General features: G+C 38.1%; 1 protein-coding gene and 1 non-coding gene across 2 annotated transcripts; both read right to left on the bottom strand.

Annotated features, from left to right (window-relative positions):
* Positions 1–2,021: 2,021 nt before the first annotated feature.
* LOC114225655 (pantetheinase) lies at positions 2,022–20,228 on the bottom strand. Its single transcript, XM_028125379.2, is given in 7 exon segments — positions 2,022–2,204; positions 3,168–3,338; positions 10,303–10,661; positions 11,099–11,390; positions 12,299–12,491; positions 18,599–18,729; positions 20,016–20,228. Coding segments are annotated over 7 exon segments (1,542 nt in total).
* On the bottom strand, positions 15,365–15,469 carry LOC114225680 (U6 spliceosomal RNA). The gene has a single exon (XR_003612618.1). It is a non-coding gene; the product is annotated as a U6 spliceosomal RNA (small nuclear RNA).
* Positions 20,229–23,984: the final 3,756 nt, after the last annotated feature.

Genomic DNA, 23,984 nt, shown 5'->3' with positions numbered 1-23,984 from the left:
TGTGTCTGTGTGTTTTACATCATCATGAGGTTGATAACAAATTATATCTTTAAATGAGGGAGTGTCAAAAATTGCTCTCTGGACCACTCAAATTCATCAAGGTATAAAGAGATTAAGGAAAACATATTTGAGCATTGATCTTTTTTGGAATTGGGTTTTTGTATTAAAAGAGCATCACAAATGTTTCATGCACAGGAAATAAAAATCAGTTAAAAAGCATATTAAAGCTATCATAAAATATGTATGTGTTAAAGAAATCCAGAGTGAAAAAGTAATCAGAGCTGAATAGTAAATACCATTTCTCAAAAGTAAATCACTACTTGTAATGTTTAAAATTAAGAAAAATCATGCTAAGACAAGCCAGTAAGTTTGTCACAGGGGAAAATATGAGATAGTATGTTCACATGAGTAGTTCTTAGTTGATTTCCAGGAAAAATTTGAAAATATAAACTAATATGCTTTCTCTCGGGAATTTTAGAACATACCAAATGCAAAACAAAACAAAACAAAACAAAAAAACACTTTGTGATGTGTATCTTATAGTGAATAACTATCAATAATGTTCATAAAAATTAGCTTCACTTATTTGGGCTATTTGTTTACTTAGCACATTTGGTTTAAGTTAAATCAGGGTAATCTTGTGTATGTGATGGTGTATCATACAAAGCAAATAAAGATATCTTATTTCTCCTTTTGTGAAAGAATTACAAGAAAGACACTTAAAGGCAATTTGCCCACTAAGTTGTTCTAAAGGTTTTCAATACTAAGATCCATTGTTATTTAATACTTCAGGGCAGGAGTCAACAAACTTTTTCTGTAGAGGGTCAGTCAGTAAATATTTGCAGCTTTTCTGGCCATAGGGTCTGGTTAACTACCCAACTTCACCACCACAGAGTAAAATAAAAACAGCCATCAACAATACTTAAATAAATGTGGCTGTGTTCAATAAAACTTTAGATATGGAGACTGCAATTTGAATTTCAGATCACATTCATGTGTCACACAATATTCTCCTTCTTTTGATTCTTCTTTGTTTTTCAACACTTTAGAAACATAAAAACTTTTCTTAGCTCACAGGCCATGCAAAAACAGATCACAGTCCAGATTTGGTAAATGTTTGGTTTAGAACCACCCTATTAATATGCTCATAGGCTGATAAGATAGGTAAAACACTAAAGAGGCACTGAAAAACACAAAAAAGTGAAGGCGCTCTTAAGTTCCTAGGTGTTAAGTCCAGCTGCCTTCTGGGATACATCATTGTTAGGTATCCAAAACCAATTAACTGACAGTTGAGTTCATTGAGTTTCTAACTGAAATATGCAGGGTGATTGAGCCAGTGGAAGATGTTTATACTTTAGACAATCAGAGGTGATGTAATTTTAGCAATAAGTATATCACACATGGTTTTACCATGATAGTCATACATAATTGTTAATAGCTAGCACATATACAGTACTTTCCATGATCCAGAAACTTGTCTAAGGACTTTAAATGCATTCAATTATTTAATTTTCACCAAAAAAAAAAACAAAAAAAAACAAGACCCTAAAATGTGGGTAAAATTGTTACCCTCATTTTATAGATCTTACCTTTCAAAATTGTGTCACTGTTTATCTGGCTTCTATTATCTGGGGTGTGTGTGTGTGTGTGTGTGTGTGTGTGTGTGTGTGTGTGTAAAAATAGTGAACTATATATGTATATATATATGTAATCATTTGTACAAGAGACCATGATCACTGTTATGATCTTCATCCTTCTTTTCTCATCCATCATTTTTTTTTAAAGATTTTATTTATTTATTTGAGAGAGAGAATGAGGTAGAGAGAGAGCATGAGAGGGGAAAGGGTCAGAGGGAGAAGCAGACTTCCTGCTGAGCAGGGAGCCCGATGTGGGACTCGATCCCGGGACTCCAGGATCATGACCTGAGCCGAAGGCAGTCGCTTAACCAACTGAGCCACCCAGGCGCCCTCATCCATCATTTTTTTAATTACACAAAATAAAAGAGAGCAAATGGAAATATTCTACCAACTTAATGAGCACACAACTGGCATTACGACTAAGAGCATTATTCCTAGTGTTTACGCCCGGGGCTCTGATGAAGCCTTTAATGTCTGGTCCTTCTCATACATTCTCCCAAATAGAGTCACGGTCAAGAGAGGTCCAGATGGCGGCTTCACACTGAACAAGCGTCCATCACTTGACACCTAATCAAAACACAAAGAAGTTGATTGGGTCTCCCTCTAACTTATACAACCTCATAACACCTTCTAAAATTCAGTACAACTGGATGAAGAAACAATAAAAATAATGGCTAACTTCTCTTCTAAAAGAAATTTTGAAATGGTACAGGGTATAAGAAAAATTGGAGCTATGGAATTGGCACTGATTCATTTATTATTGAAATGGCTATAATCAATATCTTATAATTTACTTATTTGAGGAAGTATTCCATGAGTCAGTAAGCATAAAGCAATGGGTTTGGGAGTATCTAAGAGAAATCTAGTCCTCTCAGACATAATAGGCTCCTCCAAGGGGACAGAAGGGATTGACTGGGGGGTTTTGAGCTGAGCCTCTTTCATCCCTGTCACTCATTCACCACAGCCTCCCAACCTGCTCACTGGCCCTAGTGCCCCACAGTAGCTGTTCCTACAAGGAAGGGGAAAGAAGAACAAAACCCACAGGTAAGTCAGGGGAAGAATATGGCCGGGCAGAGTTTATGCAGTAAGGAAATATTTCTGGACTTTAAAAAAAAAAGTGTTTGCTTTCTTGCCTATTTCAGCCACTGGGTCTTCACCCACACAGTGGTGTGAGAGGAATTCCCTTTAACTTGTCTAGGCTATCACTGCCCATGATGTGAAGGGGTTCCCTCTGGTGGGACCAGTCCTGAAATCCTTCTCAAGTCTTCTTCCTGCTCAACAGACCCAAAACAGCCCAGCCTCCTCCCAATAGTCTCCACAATAATATATTTATTTATTCTTAAGGATACACTAAAAATTTCCAGACAAGAAATTCAACCTGCTCAGTGTCCTTCATGATTCCCCAAGAACAATTTTATTCTTTCCAAATGGAGATATTTTTGATATCTTGAACACTTCAGTAGGTTTTATACTCAAAAAGTGCTTCTTCTGACATGAAATGAATTGTCAATATTAAGCAAATGTTCTTACCTGAAATTCTCCAGATGCAAGCTGACTTTCACTTAGCAACACCTCAGGGAAGACATACTGAGTTCCAAAAGTGCCACTGAGGGAAAACATTTCAAACCTGGTAGAAGCCGTTTCAACTGCACCACCACAAGTGTTTAAGTTTGTTGTTTTACATTTCAGCAGAGTACAAATCTAGAAGAAAAAATGCAAACCAGTAAGTCCTAAGAAAGCCAACTGATACACCCTCCTGGGCTAGAAATAACGCCTATGCAAAGCCTATGCCCCTTTGTTCGATAAAATATTTCTTTTTCATTAGATTAATGCAGCTCATTGATAGCTAATTTAACAACTAATTCAACTAATTCATAAAATAAAGGAAATCTTAATCTCAGGAACAAACTGAGTGTTACTGGAGTGGTTGGGGGTGGGAGGGATGGGGTGGCTGGGTGATAGACATTGGGGAGGGTATGTGCTATGGTGAGTGCTGTGAATTGTGCAAGACTGTTGAATCACAGATCTGTACTTCTGAAACAAATAACGCAACATATTTTAAGAAAAAAGAAAAAGAAGAAGATAGCAGGAGGGGAAGAATGAAGGGGAGTAAGTCAGAGGGGGAGACGAACCAGGAGAGATGATGGACTCTGAAAAACAAACTGAGGGTTCTAGAGGGGAGGAGGGTAGGGGGATGGGTTAGCCTGGTGATGGGTATTAAAGAGGGCACATTATGCATGGAGCACTGGGTGTTATGAACAAACAATGAATCATGGAACACTACACCAAAACAAATGATGTAATATATGGTGATTAACCTAACAATAAAAAATTAAAAAAAATAAAGGACTTCAGGCCCTACTGCTTTCTCCAATTCACGGTCAAACAGATTAAATCTCTTAAAGAAACAATCAGACCCTTGGTCAATAGCCATGAACTATACCTTCACTGTTCTCAAGCTTGCAATGCTTTTAATAATCAAGTGTTCTATTTTTTTTAAAAAAAAGGTTAAATTTAGACACAAATTTAATCTCTACATTTTTGCCTATTTTGCACAACAAAAGAACTTTAAAGTTTTAATGAACCCTAGACTTGATCTAGAGGCAATCCCTGTGAATTGGAAAAGTCACATACTTCTTATCTGAGTAAGAACTGAAATAGTACTCACTATACTACACAGTTAAACTATACTACACTATATTACTACATAATTATTTGAATGTAAAATCTAAGTATATGAGTCATCTCATTATGCAGATGCAAAGTCCCCAAAAGGAAGATCCATATTTATTTAATTCTATCTGTACTGCACTTCCAAGCCTTTTTCAAGCCACCTTTAACTTCCTGCCTGAATAAAGCAATAGCCTCTAACTGATCTCCCTGCTTCTACTTTTGAAGTTGGAGAGTAAGTGCTTTAGAGCAAGTGTGTTAAGATGGGCTACAATTAGCTTTCAGGTAAAGGTAGAATGAATACATGCTTCTATTTTATTCCCTTAACATCTTGCTGAAACCAACATTAGTTTTTTAAGACATCAACCCACACGGATAGAATGGGAGGACAGACCATGGTATAATGTTGGAAGCTGGGATGGTTGATGCAAAAGTAGCAAATGATTTAGCAGACCTGAAGAAAGCCAAGTCCTAAACTGGCAATGGGAGAGCCAAGAATCAACCCTATCTATACTGCAGAATACTCAGAAGATTCCATCCCTGGGAGCACTAGGTACCTCAGGAGCTGGTAAAGTCGTGGCTAAAGTAAGGAAAATTGGTGGGAAGTTTTTAAGGATGCCTCAGATACTGAGTCCCCCACCATGAATGGGCAACTGTCCTTCCCCTATTCCCATAAAAGATGGGGCATTTATTTCCAGAGAGGGTAAAGCAGATGATATTTAGTGGAGGTTTTGAAAAACCCTAGTTGAAGGGGATTACATGAATGAAACCTACTAAATGTTGCAACCACCTCCTTCCACCAGGGCCACATCCAACAAGATCATTGCTCCCACCCGGCCCTCTAAACGTGGCCAGCAAATAATTTAGCCTTCAGAAATAAAACTGCCAGATAAACACAGGAAAGGTGTCCTGTTAAATTTGAAGTTCAGATAAACTAAAATACTAAAAATGGTTTTTAGTGTAAGTATGTCCCAAACATTGCATGGGACCTACTTACATTTTTAAAAATATGTGTTGTTGCTGGGCGCCTGGGTGGCTCAGTTGGTTAAGCGACTGCCTTCGGCTCAGGTCATGATCTTGGAGTCCCGGGATCGAGTCCCACATCGGGCTCCCCGCTCCACGGGGAGTCTGCTTCTCCCTCTCACCCTCTTCCCTCTCGTGCTCTCTATCTCTCATTCTCTCTCTCTCAAATAAATAAATAAAATCTTTAAAAAAAAAAAAATATGTGTTGTTGCTTTTGGGGACTGTGACACTGGAAAGGTGAGGTTCTGGCCGGGCCGAGGTTATCGGATCTCCCTGTCCTCCTGCCCTTCGACCTTTCCCCAAAGCCCCTCAACAAAATGGTTTGATCAAAAAAACAAAAAATGTTTATCCAAACTTTGAATTTACTAGGGTATCCTGTATTTTAATTTGCTAAATTAGGCAACACTATTCAGGAAGGGAATTAGAAGAATTTTAAAACCTGAGAAACCTGACCCATCCCCAGAGGAAGTTTCCAAATATACTTAACTCAGGGATTCCTCTAGTAAAAGGCCCAGCTAGATTACCCTACTGTGAAGCTTAAAATTGGCAAGTATCACTCCTATGCTCCGCTTTTCAGTCAGTTTTTGGTAATGTTAAAGGGTTACCATACATATGGGGAAAGCTTCTAACATGAGAGAAAGCAAAACAAGCAGATAAAGGAAACTTGAGTAAAAAAAGAGTATTTAAGCAGAGGAAGCTTCAAGGAAAATAATTTTCCTTAATAGCCTCAGAAAGATAAAATACTGTATCCACAAAACATCAGTAAAGAAAAAAAAAACTCATAAAGCAAAAAAATAGTTCTTGAAAAATAAAAACATGTCAGTCAAAATAAAAGACTCAAGGCAAGCCTTGGAATATCAAGAACAAAAATTCTCAGAAAGTAAATGGAAAAAATGAAAAGAAATAGCAAAGAAAAGATTAAAAAATTAGAAGACCAATCCAAAAGGCACATGACCCCAATAATAGGAATTCCAGAAGAAGAAACAGAAGGGAGGAAATTCTAAAAGATTTCTAAGAAATGGGGGGGAAGAGGGGTTCCCATACAAAGGATGAGGAATCAAAATAACTCAAGAATTCTCAGTAGCAAAACAATGACCTTGAATTCCATACCTAGGGAAATACTCCATCAAATATGAAAGGAAAGGCATTTTCAATCTTATAAGTTGAAAACATTTTATCACCCATTCACTCTTTTCCCGGAACTTACAACAACAACAAAGGAGGTGTGTGGTATTGTGATTTATAGTAAGAAATATATATTTGGTCTTTTTCTAGTTCCTGACATAGAAGGTCCTAAAATCCTTGGAATTTCCTTAGTGATAAGAAGGGAAATGTGAAAGGAGGGGCTTTTGTTGCTCATAAGGAGACTCTTTCAACCACACCTGAGTATGTGTGAATGATGAGATTTTTGGAAAGCTGTAAATAACCACAGGATGGAAACTAGTTACCATCCGGTTAGAGAGTTGGAACTTTAAGCCTCACCATCCCCACCCCTATCTCTGGAGGGGAGAGGAGCTGGAAGTTAAATTAATCACCAATGGTCAATGATTTAATCAATCGTGTCCATGAAATTAAGCCTCCATAAAAGTCCCTCAAGTATGGGGTTCAGAGAGATTTCAGGTTGGCAAACAAGAATGTCATATCTACATGCCAGGAAAGGTGGCACATGCCAAACTCCATGGGGACAGAAACTCCTATGCTTGGGATACTTCCAGATCTTGCCCTATGTATCTCTTCCTCTGGTTGTTCATTTATATGCTTTAAAATATCCTCTGCAATAAATTCTTAGCAATACATAAAGCACTTTCCTGGGTTCAATGAGCCATTCCAGAAAATTAGCAAATCCAAGGCAGGGGTGATGGGAATCCCTGACTTACAGTCAGTCAGGTCAGAAGCACAAGTGACAACCTAGACTTGTGATTGGAGTCTCAAGTGGGGAGGGGACCAGTTTTGTGGGGCTGAGCCCTTAATCTGTGGACTCTGCATTAGCTCCAGGTAGATGGTGTCAGATGAGTAAATTTCAGAAGAAACAGCTAAAAGATTCAGATGAGTAAATTTCAGAAGAAACAGCTAAAAGATTCAAAAGGGTGTGCCTTCAGAAAGAGGGACTGGGTATGGGGCGCCTGGGTGGCTCAGTTGGTTGGGTGACTGCCTTCGGCTCAGGTCATGATCCTGGAGTCCCGGGATCGAGTCCCACATCGGGCTCCCTGCTCAGCAGGGAGTCTGCTTCTCCCTCTGACCCTCTTCCCTCTCGTGCTCTCGATCTCTCATTCTCTCTCTCAAATAAATAAATAAAATCTTAAAAAAAAAAAAAGAAAGAGGGACTGGGTGGATTATGGAAGAAACTAGTGTCTTACAAGACTTCAGTGCTATTTGTCTTCTTAGTTATGTCCATGCATTACTTTGATTAAAATGAAGAAAGAAGTGTTAGAACCAATCCAGGTGGTAGGAAGGGATAGGACATCTAGCCTATGAGAACAACTAAAGAACTAAAGGAGTTGAATCAGGAGCTGCTCGCAGTGGAGCCAGTGTTTATGTGAGTAAAACCTGGTGGTATCGGTCTGATAATTAAAATGTTATGTTACTTCTATTAACAATAATAATAATAATAATAAAAGTTAACATTTATTGAGAACTTTCTATGTGCTAGGCACAGTGCTAAACTCTTTACATTTATTAAATCAAACTTCCCAAAAACCCTATGAAGAATTTATTATTATTATTATTATCCTTATTCCCCTCTTAGGACTAGGTTAGGTCTTCCAGTTGTACGCTTTAATTGTCCATGGTACTTTCCTTTTATGGCATTTGTCACAACTAAAATTAAGTAGTGATTTTCTTAGTTTTCTGTTCAATCCTGTCTTCCCACTAGTATTAAGTTCTATGAAGACAGTGACTATATTTGTCTTGCTCATCTTAATATCCTCAGGCTCTATCAAATACTTGAACACAGAAAGCATTACATAAATATTTAGTGAGTGAAAATGAATCCATATGTTATAGATGATGAACCACATGTTTAAAGAGGCTAAAAGATTGGCTCAAGGCAGGTGGCCATTACCCAGTAAAAAAGGAATTTACCCAGAATTTCTGACTCCAGAATCTATGTTCTCACCATGTTGTGTTAAGCCCCTGAATTTAATCTTTGGTTTTTAGCAGAGTTGTTATCCCTAATTTCTTACCCTGTTGGGAAATAGCTTTACATTCTAGAAGACTGATAGGCCCGTGTTTAGATGACTCTGACCTTGGTGGGAGGAAATGGAGAGGACAAACGGTACAGAAAGTAATCTAAAGAGGAAAGTCTCCTAAGTATATTGGGTAAAGGGAATGAACTTCTTTCATTTAGTTTATTCCTTCTTTATTCATCGATTTACTCAATGATTCTTTAAAATATGTAAACTGCTCCTTCTTCCACTCTCCTATAACAACTGCTGTAAATCTCTACCCAATCTTTTACCATCTTCTACTCCAGAAAATGCTACAAGCACCTTCTTTCCCCATGTCCTTAAAATTCACTCTAGAACACTCGGAAAACCTCTGTGGCAAGATGCAGTTATTGTACCCTTATCTCCTTTTCTTTCCCTTTTCTCCTTAGTTAAGAAATAGATTTTGGTGTTATAGAGATTTTTCTAGCATTAATTATCATCACAGTTAGCCTATGAAAGATTATGAATATAATACCAAAATCCCTCGTCCTCAATTCCAAGACCAACCTTCTGTAAAAATAAAGGCTTTTGTAGCACATTTGACATTGAGACCTAACTTGAACTAACATAAGTATGTTTTTATTTAAGCTATTTAGGATGAATAGTCCCATGTTTTCGAGCAGACATATTAACATGTTTGATTTGGGGTGCTGCCCTCAGATTCTGCCGGTCACGGCTCCAGTTGAATGTCCCATAAACACTTCAAAGCAAGAACATTCCAAGTGAACTGAGCATCTCCCCACTACCACTCAATCTGCTCCCCCTCCAGCATCCTGATCTGTCAGAGCATGGCATTCACCCAGCCACTCTTGCCAGAAACCTGGTACATTCTAGTCCTCTCAATCTGCTTTCCTTTTCTATATCAAATCAGCTATAAGTTAAGTTTTCTACATATTGCTTGACTCCATACCCTGCTCTTATTCCTACTAACATACTCTTGGTACAGGCCCTAGTAGGACCATTTTCATAATCTAACTAGTCTATTTGCCCTAGTTTCATCATCCACAGTGCTGCCACAGTGATCTACTCAATGGCAGATCTGACAGTGAGGAATTTTAAGCAAGAGAGTGAAATAATCACAAATGGCTTTTAGTAATTTTTATGATTAGAGTGTAGGAAAGAGATTGGATGGAGCTGAAACTGTCAACTGGAAGCCCTGAAACAGGATGGGAGACAGATCAGGGAAGAGGAGAGCAAAACGAGAGGAACATGAAAGTTGTTTGTTCTTAGGGATCATACCTTACCAGCCTATAACAGTTCCTCCTTCAGTGTTGGGGGCTGTGAGATGCCCAAATCTTGGCAGTAGTAAACTACTCTACTACGTATCTCAGAGGTCGACCCTATATGTCTCCAGGACATGCTTAGTGTCAAGCTCTTAAGGAAACAAGATAAGCTTTAGTGAACATATAAAGAAAATGGATAAATTTCTTCAGGCAGGAAATATCAGAGGCTAATCATCCATTAAAAGAATCTATAATTTGATTATCATATCATTTTAAATACAGGTATTGTAAATAAATCTCCTGCCTTTTTTCCAGCCAGTTTAAAACCAGACTGACATCTAGGATTTCAAGTTTAAGCAAACAAAAATTCAGGATGCCCAGCTAAATTTGAATTTCAAATAAAACAAAATTTTTAGTGTCCAGGTATCCTCAAAAGTGAGACACTTATAATAAAAATAATTCATTGTTTATCTGAAATTCAAATTCAACTAGAGGTCCTGTATTTTATCTGGTTAACTCCCCTGACACCAAAACAATCATTACCTGTAAATAATACGTCCCTTCGACAATATGTAGTCCATCAAATGCCCCTAGGGCATAAACTTCATCTCTTCTCTTTTCAGACATCTTGTAGCTTAGATGACAGCAGAGTTTTTTCTGACAAACTGTGTAATTTCCTGTGACTCTCGTGAGCTCCAAGAAGGTGAATTCATCAAAAAAGGCAGTACCTTTAAATTTCTGATTTCCTGTTGAGAATGCTTTTATACTACTGGCATAAGAAGTCCAGTTCACTACAGGGCTGTGTGAGTAAGAATCCAGTTGTGAGAGAAGGAGTTTCCCCTCCTTTGTCTTCATATCATAATGAAATGCTCTTGGAGAATCAGGTGCATAGATGCCACTTCCTGAAAGTGATGTTGGATGGCATTTGAAATAGAAAAGTGAAAAAGGATTGCATAGTTGTTATTGTTATTTTAAACTCACATTCTCTAAGCTATATACGTCATTAATTTCAGTAAAATATACTAAGAAGGACAACAAGTGACAGGAGATCCAACAGAGTATGATATCAAAAAGCCAATAAGTGAAACTTTCATGTAAGAAGTGGTGAATTTTTGAGGGGGGAAAAAAAAAGAAATGTGCATATAAGTTGAATAAAACTAAATAAATCTACAAAACAATTTAGATTGAGATGGTTCTACAGTATTTCACCAGCTAGATATGCAAAAATTAAGAGCTGGAAAACATTATATTAAGGAGTACATGCTAGCTAGAAAAAAATATTTTTTCTTTTACTTTTTTGATTACATGAAGTTTGTAAATCTTAGAGCTTACACATTACCTGTCATTCTCTTTGAGGGGTCATGCAAATTGGATGCTAGGAAGTTGACCCCCATGCCCATTGCCCAAGCTGAGTGGAATTGAATAGCTGACAAATGTGGCAAAACATTCATCCATGCTGTTGGGAAGACTATGGTATCGACATGGAAATCTTTCACCAGAGTAACAGCAGGATCATAGAAGAGTATATCAAAGCACGTGAAAATGCCAAATCTTCCAAAGATGGTGTCAAAAGTCACAACCTCAGGCTTCTTGGGTACATTGAATTGATTTTCACCCATGAAAAGGTTATGCTGTAATAAACAGAAGATAAGGGGCACCTGGGTGGCTCAGTCATTAAACATCTGCCTTTTGCTCAGGTCATGATCCCAGGGTCCTGGGATCAAGCCCCACATCAGGCTCCCTGCTCAGCGGGAAGCCTGCTTCTCCTTCTCCCACTCCCCCTGCTTGTGTTCCCTCTCTCGCTGTCTCTCTCTCTCTCTCCCTCTCTCTCTCTCTCTGTCAAATAAATAAATTAATTAAAAAAAAAAAAGATGAAGGGGAAAAAAGTCTCTTTTCAGAAGTTGGCCTGGGTTTACTGTGTCTGAAAAAAGTGTAAGCCAACAACTCTTAGTCAGTGCCAATTTAATCCATGACCACTGTCCTCACACGGAAAAAGTGTAAGACAATAGAGATTACTACAGCTGATAGGAGCCTTTGGTTCAACCTCCACATTTTATAGATATGTAGGCAGGAATCCTTATTTATTAAGACCCTCTTGAATCTTACAAGACATAGAACTGAAATAGATAACTTCTATTTGCCAGGAACCCTTAACCATTTTCTGTGGACAAAGAACTTTCTTTGCTCCTTTCTCTTCAAAATCAAGTCTATCTGGTAGGTAGTTTCTCCTTCTAGTCTTGATCCAATGCCAGGGGATGCCTTTAAAAGGACAAAGTCTAAAAGGCAACATTATATTTCAATACAGGTACCTCCTGCTGATTCTCATACACTTCCACAGACACATTCCTATGTTTCTAAATGCATAGGAAACCTCTTGAGCCTCTTTATAGGAGCTTACCATACCTAATCATTACTTTCTATGCTTTGTCTCCATTCTGCTTCTAAAGTATGCTTATTATCTATACTAATGATTTTTCCTTCTTGTCCACTTTACTTTGTTAAACACTCAGTAACTGAACTGTTTGCAAATTAATTTTACCTTATGGTAGCGTGCCACCAGTTTTCCCTGAGAATCAAACACCACATCAGTGTTGTATTGGTAACGACCATCAGGGGGACATTGAGGGTCACTGGCATTGCATGGCTTCTTGTCCCCAATATTTGCTACAACGTAGATAGAGTTGTCCTTGGCCAGGCAGCTGAGCCTTTCTTGCACTGGGGTGTAGCCAAACCTATGTGTTCATTAGAAAAGAAAAACAAAAATGAAGTTTATCTTTTAATAAAATTCAGAATTATATTCCCGGAAACTATCATGTGATACACACAAAAATAAATTCTAAATAACATCATAGAAGGGAAAGATTAAAACAATAGATTTCAGAGGAAGTACACGCTTGTGGGAATTTGGTTGTAGGAAACTATTCTAGGATAAGATTCTAGGCCATGTAATTTTTTATCATAGCATTTATCATCATTTATAATCATGTGTTCATTATGTGTTTATCTTATGTGTGGCACATCTCATAGATATTTTGGCACAATGATACACATCTTCTGTTCACTAACCCTGGCAGAATAGAGGAATTAAAAAAAATACTTCAAGTGAAAGAACAACAACTTGGAATTAGAATTCTGGGAAGATGGCAGAGTAGGAAGCACCAGAAATACATCCCTCCACCTAGATAATATTTGTACTGGCAGAATCTGACTGATGCAACTATTTTGAAATTCGGAAGTCTATTTCAAGGCTTGTAAGGCAAATTGCAGTCAATTTCAGTCAATTTCAGCTCTTAGCTCAGCAGTAGCTACCCATGCTTTACCCCACACCCAGGCCCATGACAGATAGCCATGCTGGAGCACCATGCGGGCAGCTTACAGAACCAGGTTGGACACTAAAACCCCTAACCTCCAAATATCAGGGATCTGTGTTCTGATCACTGATAACTGCTTCTGATCATGGAGGTGCAAACACAGGGGCAGGCAGCCATTGTTTTACCCCACCATCACCACCACCACCACCACTATATTGTTGCAAGTCCTTCTCCTACTGGCTGAAGTAATTTCTAGAGGATTTAAAGAGCCAGAGTTGTCTTCTCTCCCTCTTCCTTAATTTTTCCTTTTCTCTCTTTTTTTGAAATCAGACATTTAAGGATTAGGACATACAAAAGCAATCATATATATATATATATATATATATATATATATATATATATATATATAGGAGAATTTAGAAAATCATCACATGTGCTCCAGGAAAGACACAGGCTAAGACAATGCCTCAAAAGATCTTAGGTTTACAGATCAAGCTTATGCCTAGTGCAGAAACAGCCTATAGGAATCAAAACAAACAAATAAGCAAAAGGCTAGTACTAAACCCTGGGGAAGGAGAAGAATTTGATTTTCAGAATGATCACATTTTAAGATTCAAATATCGACAACAAAAAAATCATTAAGACATACAAATAAACAGCAAAGTATGGCCCATTCAAAGGGGAAAAAAAAAAAAAAGAATAAACCTACAGAAACCATCCTGGAGAAAGACCAGATGGCAAACCTACTAGAAAAGGACTAAAACAACGGTCTTAAAGATGGAGGTCAGGAAAAGAACTGCCAGGAAACCAGTTTGGCAGTTCCTCAAAAAATTAAAAAAAGAACCATCACATGATTCAGCAATTACACTTCTGGATATATTTCCAAAAAACTGAAAGCAGCAACTTGAAGATATGTTTGTAATACTCATGTTCATAGCAGGATTATTCACAATAGCTAAAAGGTGGAAGCAACTCAAGTGTCCATCAAAGGATGAAAGATAACAAAATGTGGTATGTATACACAGTAGATTATTATTCAGCTTTAAAAGGAAGGGAATTCTGACACATGCTACATGAATGAACTTTGAAGACATTATGCTAAGTGAAATAAATCAATCACAAAAAGGTAAAAACCATACAATTCCACTTATAAGGTAGCTAGAGTCGTTAGAGTAGCCAAATTCACAGATACAGAAAGTAATATGATGACTGCCAGGGGCTGCAGAGATGGGGAAATAGGGAAATATTGGGGAAATAGATGGGAAAATATTGTGTTCTTTCCCCAGCTTTACTGAAATATAGTTAATATATAACATTGTGTGAGTTCAAAATGTAAAATGTGATGATTTTATATATGTATATATTAATAAATGTTTACCATTAGGTTAGCACTTCTTAATTAGTATAATTACCATTTTATTGTTCTTATTGTGAGAACATTTAAAATCTACTCCCATTGCAACTTTCAAGTAAATAATACAGTACTGTTAACTACAGTCATTATGCTATACATTATATCTCTGGAATTTATTCCTCTTATAACTAGAAGTTTGTACCCTTTGCCCAATTTTGCCTTATTTCCCCCACTACCAAGCCCTGGCAACTACTGTTCTCTCTGCTTCTATAAGTTCAGCATTTTTAGATTCTATGTATAAGTGAGATCATACAGTTTTTGTCTTTCTCTGCCTGGCTTATTTCACTTAGCATAATGTTCTCAGTGTTCATCTATGTTGTTGCAAATGGCAGTATTTCTTTCTCATGGCTGAATAATGTTCCATTGAATATATGTATATACCGCATTCTTTTTTTAAATATTTTATTTATTTATTTGACAGAGAGAGAGCGAGAGAAGGAACACAAGCAGGGGGAGCGGGAGAGGGAGAAGCAGGCCTCCCGCCGAGCAGGGAGCCCGATGCAGGGCTTGATCTCAGGACCCTGGGATTATGATCTGAGCCAAAGGCAGACGCTTAACAACTGAGCCACCCAGGCGCCCATGTATATACCACATTCTTTATCCATTCATCCATTGATGGTCATGCAGGTTATTTCCATGTGTTGGCTATTGTAAATAATGCTGCAATAAACATAGGGGTGCAGATATCTTTTTGAGATTGTACGGTATGTTCAGATTTTCTATTTCTTCATGATTCGGTCTTGGTAGGTTGCCTATTTCTAGAAATCCATGGATTTATTTTAAGTTGTCCGATTTACTGTCATATAATTATTCAGAGTAGTCTCTTATGATTTTTTGTATTTCTGTGGTATCACTTGTAATGTCTCCTCTTTTCACTTCTAAAAATATGGACTGCTTCAGGAATTTGCATGTCATTCTTGTGCAAGAGCCATGCTAATCTTCTGTATTGCTCCAATTTTAGTATATGTGCTGCCAAAATGAGCACAAGCAGAATTATTTTTCAATGGGTGTAGAGTTTGAGTTTTGCTAGATAAAAAGTGTTCTGGAGATGAGTGATGGTGATGGTTGAGTTAACAATATGGATATATTTAATACCACTGACTGTGCATTTAAAAATGATTAAGATGGTAAACTTTATGTGTATTTCACCACAATAAAAAAAATTAGAAAAAAAGACCGTTGGAGGTTAAGAAAAAGGAAATCTTGCTCAGGGAACTAGTCAATCTGGCTGGAGCAGAGACATTGTTAGGGAAGAAAAGGGAATTTAAAAAGATGCATCTGGAGTCATAAAAGATAGAGCTCAGCACAAGAAGTTATAAACTTCTTTCAAATTTAATAGAAAAAAAAGATTCTGAGGACAGAAGTACCATGATCTGAATTTTCTGTAAGATAATAGGCCATTAGGGTACAGAATATACTAGAATAAGAGACGAAATGTAGGGAATCATTAGGAAGTTTTTGCAATAGCTCAGATTAAAGGCAACAAGGATTGGGCTAGGGCAGTGCCAGACAGTATGGAAAAATGGAAATACTGGAACACTTGTTAATGCTTGATTAATTTAATTCTTTTTTTTAAGATTTTATTTATTCATTTGAGAGAGAGAGAGAGAGAGCGAGATGGAGAGAGAGGACGAACATGACAGGGGGAATAGGCAGAGGGAGAGGGAGAAGCAGACTCCCCGCTGAGCAGGGAGCCCAACACGGGGCTCAATCCCAGGACCCGACCCAGAGATCATGACCTGAGCTGAAGGCAGATGCTTAACCTACTGAGCCACCCAGGTGCCTCTGATTTCTTTATCCTTTATCATGTTACCAGTAGTTGTCCCAATAAAGCAATTAAATGCAATCTTCAAAAGTGAGACCTACTACATGTAACATGTAGCCATATTTATTCTCTATTGGCACAACCTTTAAATAATAAATGGTTAATAGTAGGTAGGTTATTGAAGAATAGCTGAGAAGGGTAAAGTAACTGGTGAATGAATGGAAATTTAATGCCATCTGCTGGCGATAGTAGTAAAAGCTTTCTTCGAGTATCAAATCTAGACCATTAGATCTACAAATTGGTACAATTAATATAAGCAAAACCATAGCAATTACCTATAAAAACATGCCCTTGAAAAAGACCAAGAAGGATGAGAAACCACATCTGAAAAAATTATTCTAATGCATTATATATAAAGAATGACTATTTGATAGTTTTTCTCCCTCTTTTGCTTCAATTAATGTCTGAAAGACAGATGTAAACACATCAAACCACTTGAAACATATTTAGCCCAAGTCTTTTCAGATTTCATCAACTGGCAGAATATATTGGTACATGAAATAGAAATCTGGTGTTAGCAGGCGCCTGGGTGGCTCAGTTGGTCAAGCGACTGCCTTCGGCTCAGGTCATGATCCTGGAGTCCCAGGATCGAGTCCCACATCGGGCTCCCTGCTCAGCAGGGAGTCTGCTTCTCCCTCTGACCCTCTCCCCTCCCATGCTCTCTATCTCATTCTCTCTCTCAAATAAATAAATAAAATCTTTAAAAAAAAAAAAAAGAAATCTGGTGTTAGGCATTTCTTAAACAGTCCTGATTACGTATTTCCCTCCTGTCTCTATTAATCTTGAAAGTACATCATACATTCAAATATATTTACATTTAAGCTAAATTTTTCAGACTGTTTGCTATACCCAGGAAAGATTACCAAATGCTTTGTTAGAACACATACCCATATGACCTACTTCCTCACTTCTTCCAAGTCTTTACTTAGATGTCACCATGAAGCCAACTGATGACCAAAAATTTAAACACCGTGCTTGCCACCAGGTTCACCTGTCCTGCTTTGTTTTTCTCCATAACATTTACCTTTACTACATATCATAGATAAGTAGATAGATAATAGATAACTAAATAGATAGATATTATCTTTGTTTCTTCATTGACTATCTCTCCACACTAGAATATAAGCTCCAGGAAGGTAGATTTTTAATCTATTTTATCCACCCTACTGTCCAGAATAGTACCTGTACATAAGAGGTACACACATAAAAAATTGTTAAATAAATGAATGAAGGCAAGGAATGGAGATACTATTAGCTGATAGAAAATAGAAAAGGCAACCAGACTCCTTGAAATGGAATGCATGGAACCGGGTGGGGATTTTCAGGAGGCCTTTGGAAAAATTTTATTCTAGGAAAAGGTCATTCAGATACAAGTGAAGTCAACACATGATGGAAGGGCACACAGAGTGCTTGCCCTTTAGAAACTGAAAATCTGGCATGAAGGGTGGTCAAATAAAAAACAATTATGATACAATGAAATATGAAGAAAGTAGATGATTAAGATAAATAATACTAAACTTGTCAAAATCAAGGTGTCTCTATAAGGATTTATAGTAGTTAGTTTGTGTGGTTTGAAGAGCAATTCCAGAAAGGGAGTTTCCTATGATGTTAGCAATAGTGCCTATAGAAAAAAGTAAGGTAACTGAGATGATTCTCTTAGATATATAAGGTATTTCTTGGTCTACATTAAAAATAATAGTGCTACTTTCATCACACATCATATTTCTTTAGTTTGGGCCTGACTTAAACCACTTACACTGTTCTGCTACATCGACAGTCACCTTAAGCTCTTGGGATTTCATATACATGAAGCTCATTTAGCCATCTTGTTGACATAAAAGGAAAATTTTTAATTCTAAACTAACACGACTCTACTTTGCCATTTTCTTATGTAGTTTTCAAATTACAGGCCCACATGGGGCAACAATTTTCTTGTCACTGGTAAGAAGTCAGAAGACTAGAGTTTGATTCTGGTTCTCCCGCTAACCAACTACTCCTGTAACCCTAAGCAAGTTATGCTACCGTCTCTCCAGATTCCTTCCCTCAGTGGAAATATATTCACATTGAATTTGATGATTTCTATGTTTCCCTCCAGCACTGATTTCTGCGACTTCACAATTCATAATCACTTTCTTAATAAGTGTATCCACAGAAGATGAAAAATAATAAAACTATCTTGAACTTAGAGTTGATAGTGGATCTTGTGCAGTGATCTACTACAAAGCCCTCCCAGGTAAAGTAAGTTCATGTTCATGATTGGCTAGTCCACCACCTGTTTGGGATTATTACCTTTTGGGATCATTACAAGGGATCCAGTTCACTTCAGGGTCTGGGATATCCTCCAGGTATGGGTAGATAGTTTCCCTGGTAAAGTTCCAGCCATAAATACCATCTTCTGGAGTCACAATAATATGTGCACTCTGTTAAAAATATTAAAAGATTTCTCAGTTAAGCAAACAATCCAAGACAGGGTCTGTAAGGGGACCTGAGGAACTGAGTAGATGAGCAACGGCCATCCAGGCCTTTTTTTCTTTCAATCTTAATCCTTTGTTTTCTATATTTTTATAATTTATTTTCTTTGCACAATTGTATTGTCTAATCTCACCATCACCATTTCTACATAATGTTTTCCTTCTTTCATAAACATCAACAGCTTTCCAGGTTATTCACAGGGTTGCTATCCACTGCAGTTGTTAAGCGTAAACCCAACTCTTCTCAAAATAACCCCTCTCCCTGGACTTCAGGTAGACGTTGTGCCCGAGTGTCACAGGACTGATTTATACTCAAATTCTCTGTTCTACTTCCTGTTCCACTCCAGCCTTCCCTGCTCTGTATCCTGCAAAAGTGATTCTGGCTCCTCAGAAGGCAGGCACTCAAGACATGCTTCCCCAAAAGGTGCCAAGCCCAGAGGTACATCCCGAGCTCACCTGCTCACCTGAGCAGATGGGAGCTGCTGCGGCCTTTAAGAAAATAGTTGGACTAAGATTGACAGAGAACCCTCAGAATTCTTAATAATCTTTAAAATGTATTGTCTAAGAATGTGTATTGGTAGATATGTTATATGTATGTATTCATGACTCAGTCACACTTCCCATATTCCTCCTCTACACCTGATCTACAAATATCTTGTTTAAATCATATCCATTCGAACCACACACTTATACTTAACCCTTCATTCAACTCAAGGACTCACTATGCATTAATATACAGTTTATCTTGTAATTAGAATGAAGAAGTGTGAAGTACATAATACATCTTGTTAAGTAATTTCCAACTTAACTTTTATTTTGATGTTATGAACTAATCCAAAAACCTGTGCAAGCTTAAGAGCACCGAGGTATACCAAGGCTACTGATACCCTGAGCACAGCACCTGGCCCTGAGCCGTTTATCCTCCACCCTCCATGAGTCGCAAAAGAGAGTAGCAAAGTTGTTGAATGTACAGCAAGTTCCTCAAAGGTATGCTGCTCCTTAATGATGATGGAAGCCATCCTTTTCTTAACGTGGTCTCACTATTAGGGAAGTGTAATAGAGCCCTTGCTGTCATAATTTTGAGAAGGAGGTAGGAGTCTGATTGTACAACAAAGTGGTTGGCTACCCTGACACATATGTCTTCCAAAAGTATAACTGCTCCGGACAGGGACCCTGGCTCCTAAGACCCCCACCCTTTCTCTTGGTGGAATCCAGCACGCTTGAAGAGAGGGTACCTGGTTTGCTGCTGAAGTGACTGCTGCCTCCAAAAGATCCAGATTTCTGTTCATTAATGCCAACGCCTCTTCACGGGACACTGGTATCAGGCTAGCATTAGGCAGTATCACTGCGTGTTCATAAACAGCTGCAATAAATGTATCCCGGGAGCTGACTTTTAAGACACAGAACACTGAAACTGCCACAAAAGCCAGCAGCTGAGAGGTGATCATGCTGAAGTCTGACGATTGCTGATAAATGGAGCAAGTCCTCACATGTATAGAGAGAAAACACAATTAATCATGTGGTCCCCAGGACTCACTACCTTGTAAGTAAATTACAAAATCTACTCTAAGCAAGCCTTATGGTATTGCATCGTAGACACAGATGTAAACAAATCTTATATAACAAAGGACTCTTATTGCAGGGATTTGTGAGGACCTAATAAGGAAATGTATGCTTTCGTTTTCTAGGTTTGTCATCACAAAGTACCCAAAACTGGGCAGTTTAGACAACAGAAATTATCTCACAGTTCTAGAGACAAGAAGTTTCAGATGAAAGTGTCAGTGGAGTTGGTTCTTCCTGAGGACTTCGAGGGAAGGATCTGCTCAAGCCCTCTCTCTCTCTCTCTCTGCATAAGTGGCTGTCTTTTCCCTGTGTCTGCACATGGTATTCTCACTGTGTGCAGGTCTGAGTCCAAATTTCCCCTTCTTACAAGGACATCAGTCATTGGATTTAGTGCTCACCTTACTCCAGAATGACCTCATCTTAACTTCTAGCTGAAACAATCTTATTTCCAAATGACATTCTAAGGTATAGGTGGTTGGAGCCAGAACTGGTATGATCACATTAACTGTCATTGACAAATTGCCAGAACACTCTGTGTGGACAAGCTTAAGAGTTAAAAACTTAGGGAAGTCCCAGTATCAGAGAGGCCCCTACACTTTTGCGAGCTTTACCTCTAGGAACCCTATCAGGTCCTCTGGGAGAACAGTGGAGACAAAATCCCTCTGCCTTATGCTTCCTGCAGGGGGAGGGGAAAATATGCCCAACTCTGAAATAAGCCCAGAGCATCTCCTTCACAAAAGGCTGCCCTCAAGGGAAACTATTTACCAGAGCCTTACTAACCTGGGGAAAGGGAAAACGGTAACTGTAGCCCTCTTAGCCTTCCTGTCTCAACCAAGGGGAAAAAGAAAGAAGTTGAGAAGCACTAGTGAAGGTCACAGTCCAGGGGCACAGGCTCAAGACAAGACAGAAACTTCATCACTGGACTATATATCCCTTCCCCTGTCCTCACATGTAACCACCTTATCAATCTGTAATTTGTGGCCTACTGAGCACGCACTAGTCAAGAGAAGGTCTTCAGATGAATAACTGCAATTCTTGGCGTAGAATGCCATTGGATGAAACTAACTGGCTGGGGACCAACAGGCTCTACCGTGGTGCCTGAGCTGTGTCCCCTGATCACTACGGTTGCTGCATCAGCTTTGCTAAGCCACCTAACAAGTGCCAAGCTCCCCAAACGTAGCCTTTCTGCTCAAACAGAGGAGAGAGCATGAGGAAATTGTCTCTGTGGGGAAGAAACAATTTCCTTCTGCCCTTCAAGATCTTCCAGCTGCTCTAGGGATTAAATTGACACGACATATTAACAGGAGAAAAAAAATAAAATTGAGTGTGCATGGAGGCCCTAAAATGAAACTGAGACCTAAAGAAATAACCAAGGCAGGCAGTTTTCATACTTTTTAGACAAAGAGACAATAAATCTGTGAGGAACTGACAAGACAAAGAAAAGTTAACTTGGGGAGCTTCAATTAGTAAGGAATTCTAAACAGAATTTGGGCTGGGGGAGTAAATTAGTAGAAGTAACAGGGATTGTTTATATGGCCTTTTTGGCTCTACATTTTCTATCTCTGGCAATAAGGATCTCTTTACCTCCTTATACATGGGAGATTTATTTCTTGTTTTCTGGAGACAAAGAGGAGGGGTGTCAGAATATCCTTTTTGCATTGTTTGTTTCTTAAGTAATTTTAATTTAAAATAGTCAATATGCCAACATGTCACATTTTGGGGTGCCCTGCTCTTGGTTCCTTAGAGTTCCCTCCTCTGAAACTTCTATAGCAGTTGCGCTGGCAGGTTGTTTTATTTCACTGAACAGTCTTTTAGTACTGACAATAGGTTCATTGAATTAAACTCACTTCAGAAGGTGTGATGCTTATGTATTTTCAAAGTTAAGCCTATGGTTCAATTAATCATATAATAAATAAGAGGCACTTTTATGAAAACAAAAACAATAGTTAAGATTAGATAAATTGTAAAACTGGTTTCTGAGTTCTGAGAGTAGCCAGTTGAGAAGATTTCTAGATATCAGGCTAAAAGCATCTTCAAATAGGGTGAGGGCAGGCAATGGCAACCTGGCAGATTCTTTTGGTTTGTAGGTCGAGGGTCTCCAGTGACCTTTCTGAGTCACCCACAGAGCAACAGGCATGAAGATGGTCTATATATGAGTTGTTGTGATTTCACTCAAGTTGACATAAAGCGGTTTATATTTAGTGTGCAGGGCTTCAAGGAAAGGGGAAGTTTTATTTATGAAATGATTTCAAGTCAAAATTATGGGAAAAAACTGGAGATGTTAACTAGGAGTTGTGGCCAGACATGGAAGGAAACTAGAAAAAATTAGGATCTAGTCTTATTTATAAAGAACTGTTTTTAGAATCTAATACCCATAGAGGTGTGTTACTCAAACATGATCTTCCTCTTTATAATCACTCTCCTCTTACCAAAGATAGCCAAATTAAGACTGATTTGTTTATAAAATAAACCAAGGGGGAAAAAACGAACCTTGGCCTGCTTATATATGTAAGTTCAGCAAGAATAGCAATTGATTATATAGAGCCTTTTAAATCTGCTTTGCTGCAACTTTTTACAGGGAATCTCTAGATTCAACTTTTAACAGCCTCCCAAAGCCAGAAGCCAAGCCAAATACTTGCCATCAGACCTTGCCTGTAATACTTACAGATTTGGGTTAATTCCTCTCTTTTGAGGTCTGCAAAATATCCTGAGGTTCCTGCACCTGCCAAGAAGTGACGTTCTTTACCTGTAAAGTTGCTAGCAACCCCACAAGCAAGGTATTGGGCTGTTTTCCCAAGGGGCCTTATTGGCTCCATATAATCAACGTTATTTCCTTAAAGCTGTCTGGTCATACCTAAGTTTTTAGCAAGTCTCCCTCAAATATGACATTCCAAAGCCTCAGTAATATAATCAATGTTTCCAATTATGTTCTGATACAAGGAGAACAGATTATTATTGAATTTATGCAAATGAATACATTGCCACGAAAATATAAGAACATTCACTTAAAATTCTGGAGTTATCAGATAGAAAGAAAAAGGTAAATGTTTTAATTTGTTGAAAAGTTTTATTTTATCATAGGTCATAGTTAGCTTAAGAGAAAGTTTCCTTAAATCTGGAAAAACAAAACCTTAAAAGATCAACAATGTTTCAAACAAAGAAGTCATAAAAATTATAATTGTCCTAGGGCTCCTGGGTGGCTCAGTCAGTTAAGCATCTGACTTGGGTTCAGGTCATGATCTCGGGGTCCTGGGATTGAGCCCTACATTGGGCTCTCTGCTTCTCCCTCTCCCTCTGTTCCTCCCCCCCAACTCTCTTTCCCTCTCTCTCCCTCTTTTCCTCCCTCTCTCTCAAATAAATTTTTAAAAAAATTTTTTTTAATTATAATTGTCCTCAGTTCATTTAGTCTCATGTTATTAATTTTTGTTCTGCTTGAATCCAGTTTTTCTACTAGTTCCAGAAATTCTTAACAACTTTAGTTTTATGATCTTAAGGTTATCAGAAACTTATACTCAGGGTTCTTTCCATAAGTCTCACTGAAGATGAAACACAGTTGCAGGAAGCTTTTGTAAAAAGCATCTGAGTCTACAAATGACAAAGGCCTTAAAAAATGTCCATGATTAAAGATCCAATTAGAATTC

This window comes from Eumetopias jubatus, unplaced genomic scaffold (genome assembly GCF_037043125.1).
Source record: "Eumetopias jubatus isolate StellerSeaLion01/CBP00866 unplaced genomic scaffold, mEumJub1_p1.0 scaffold_6, whole genome shotgun sequence".
In the NCBI taxonomy this organism is placed as follows: Eukaryota; Metazoa; Chordata; class Mammalia; order Carnivora; family Otariidae; genus Eumetopias; species Eumetopias jubatus.
The sequence above is the reverse complement of the archived record's forward strand: the minus strand, read 5'-3'. Positions and strand labels throughout refer to the sequence as shown.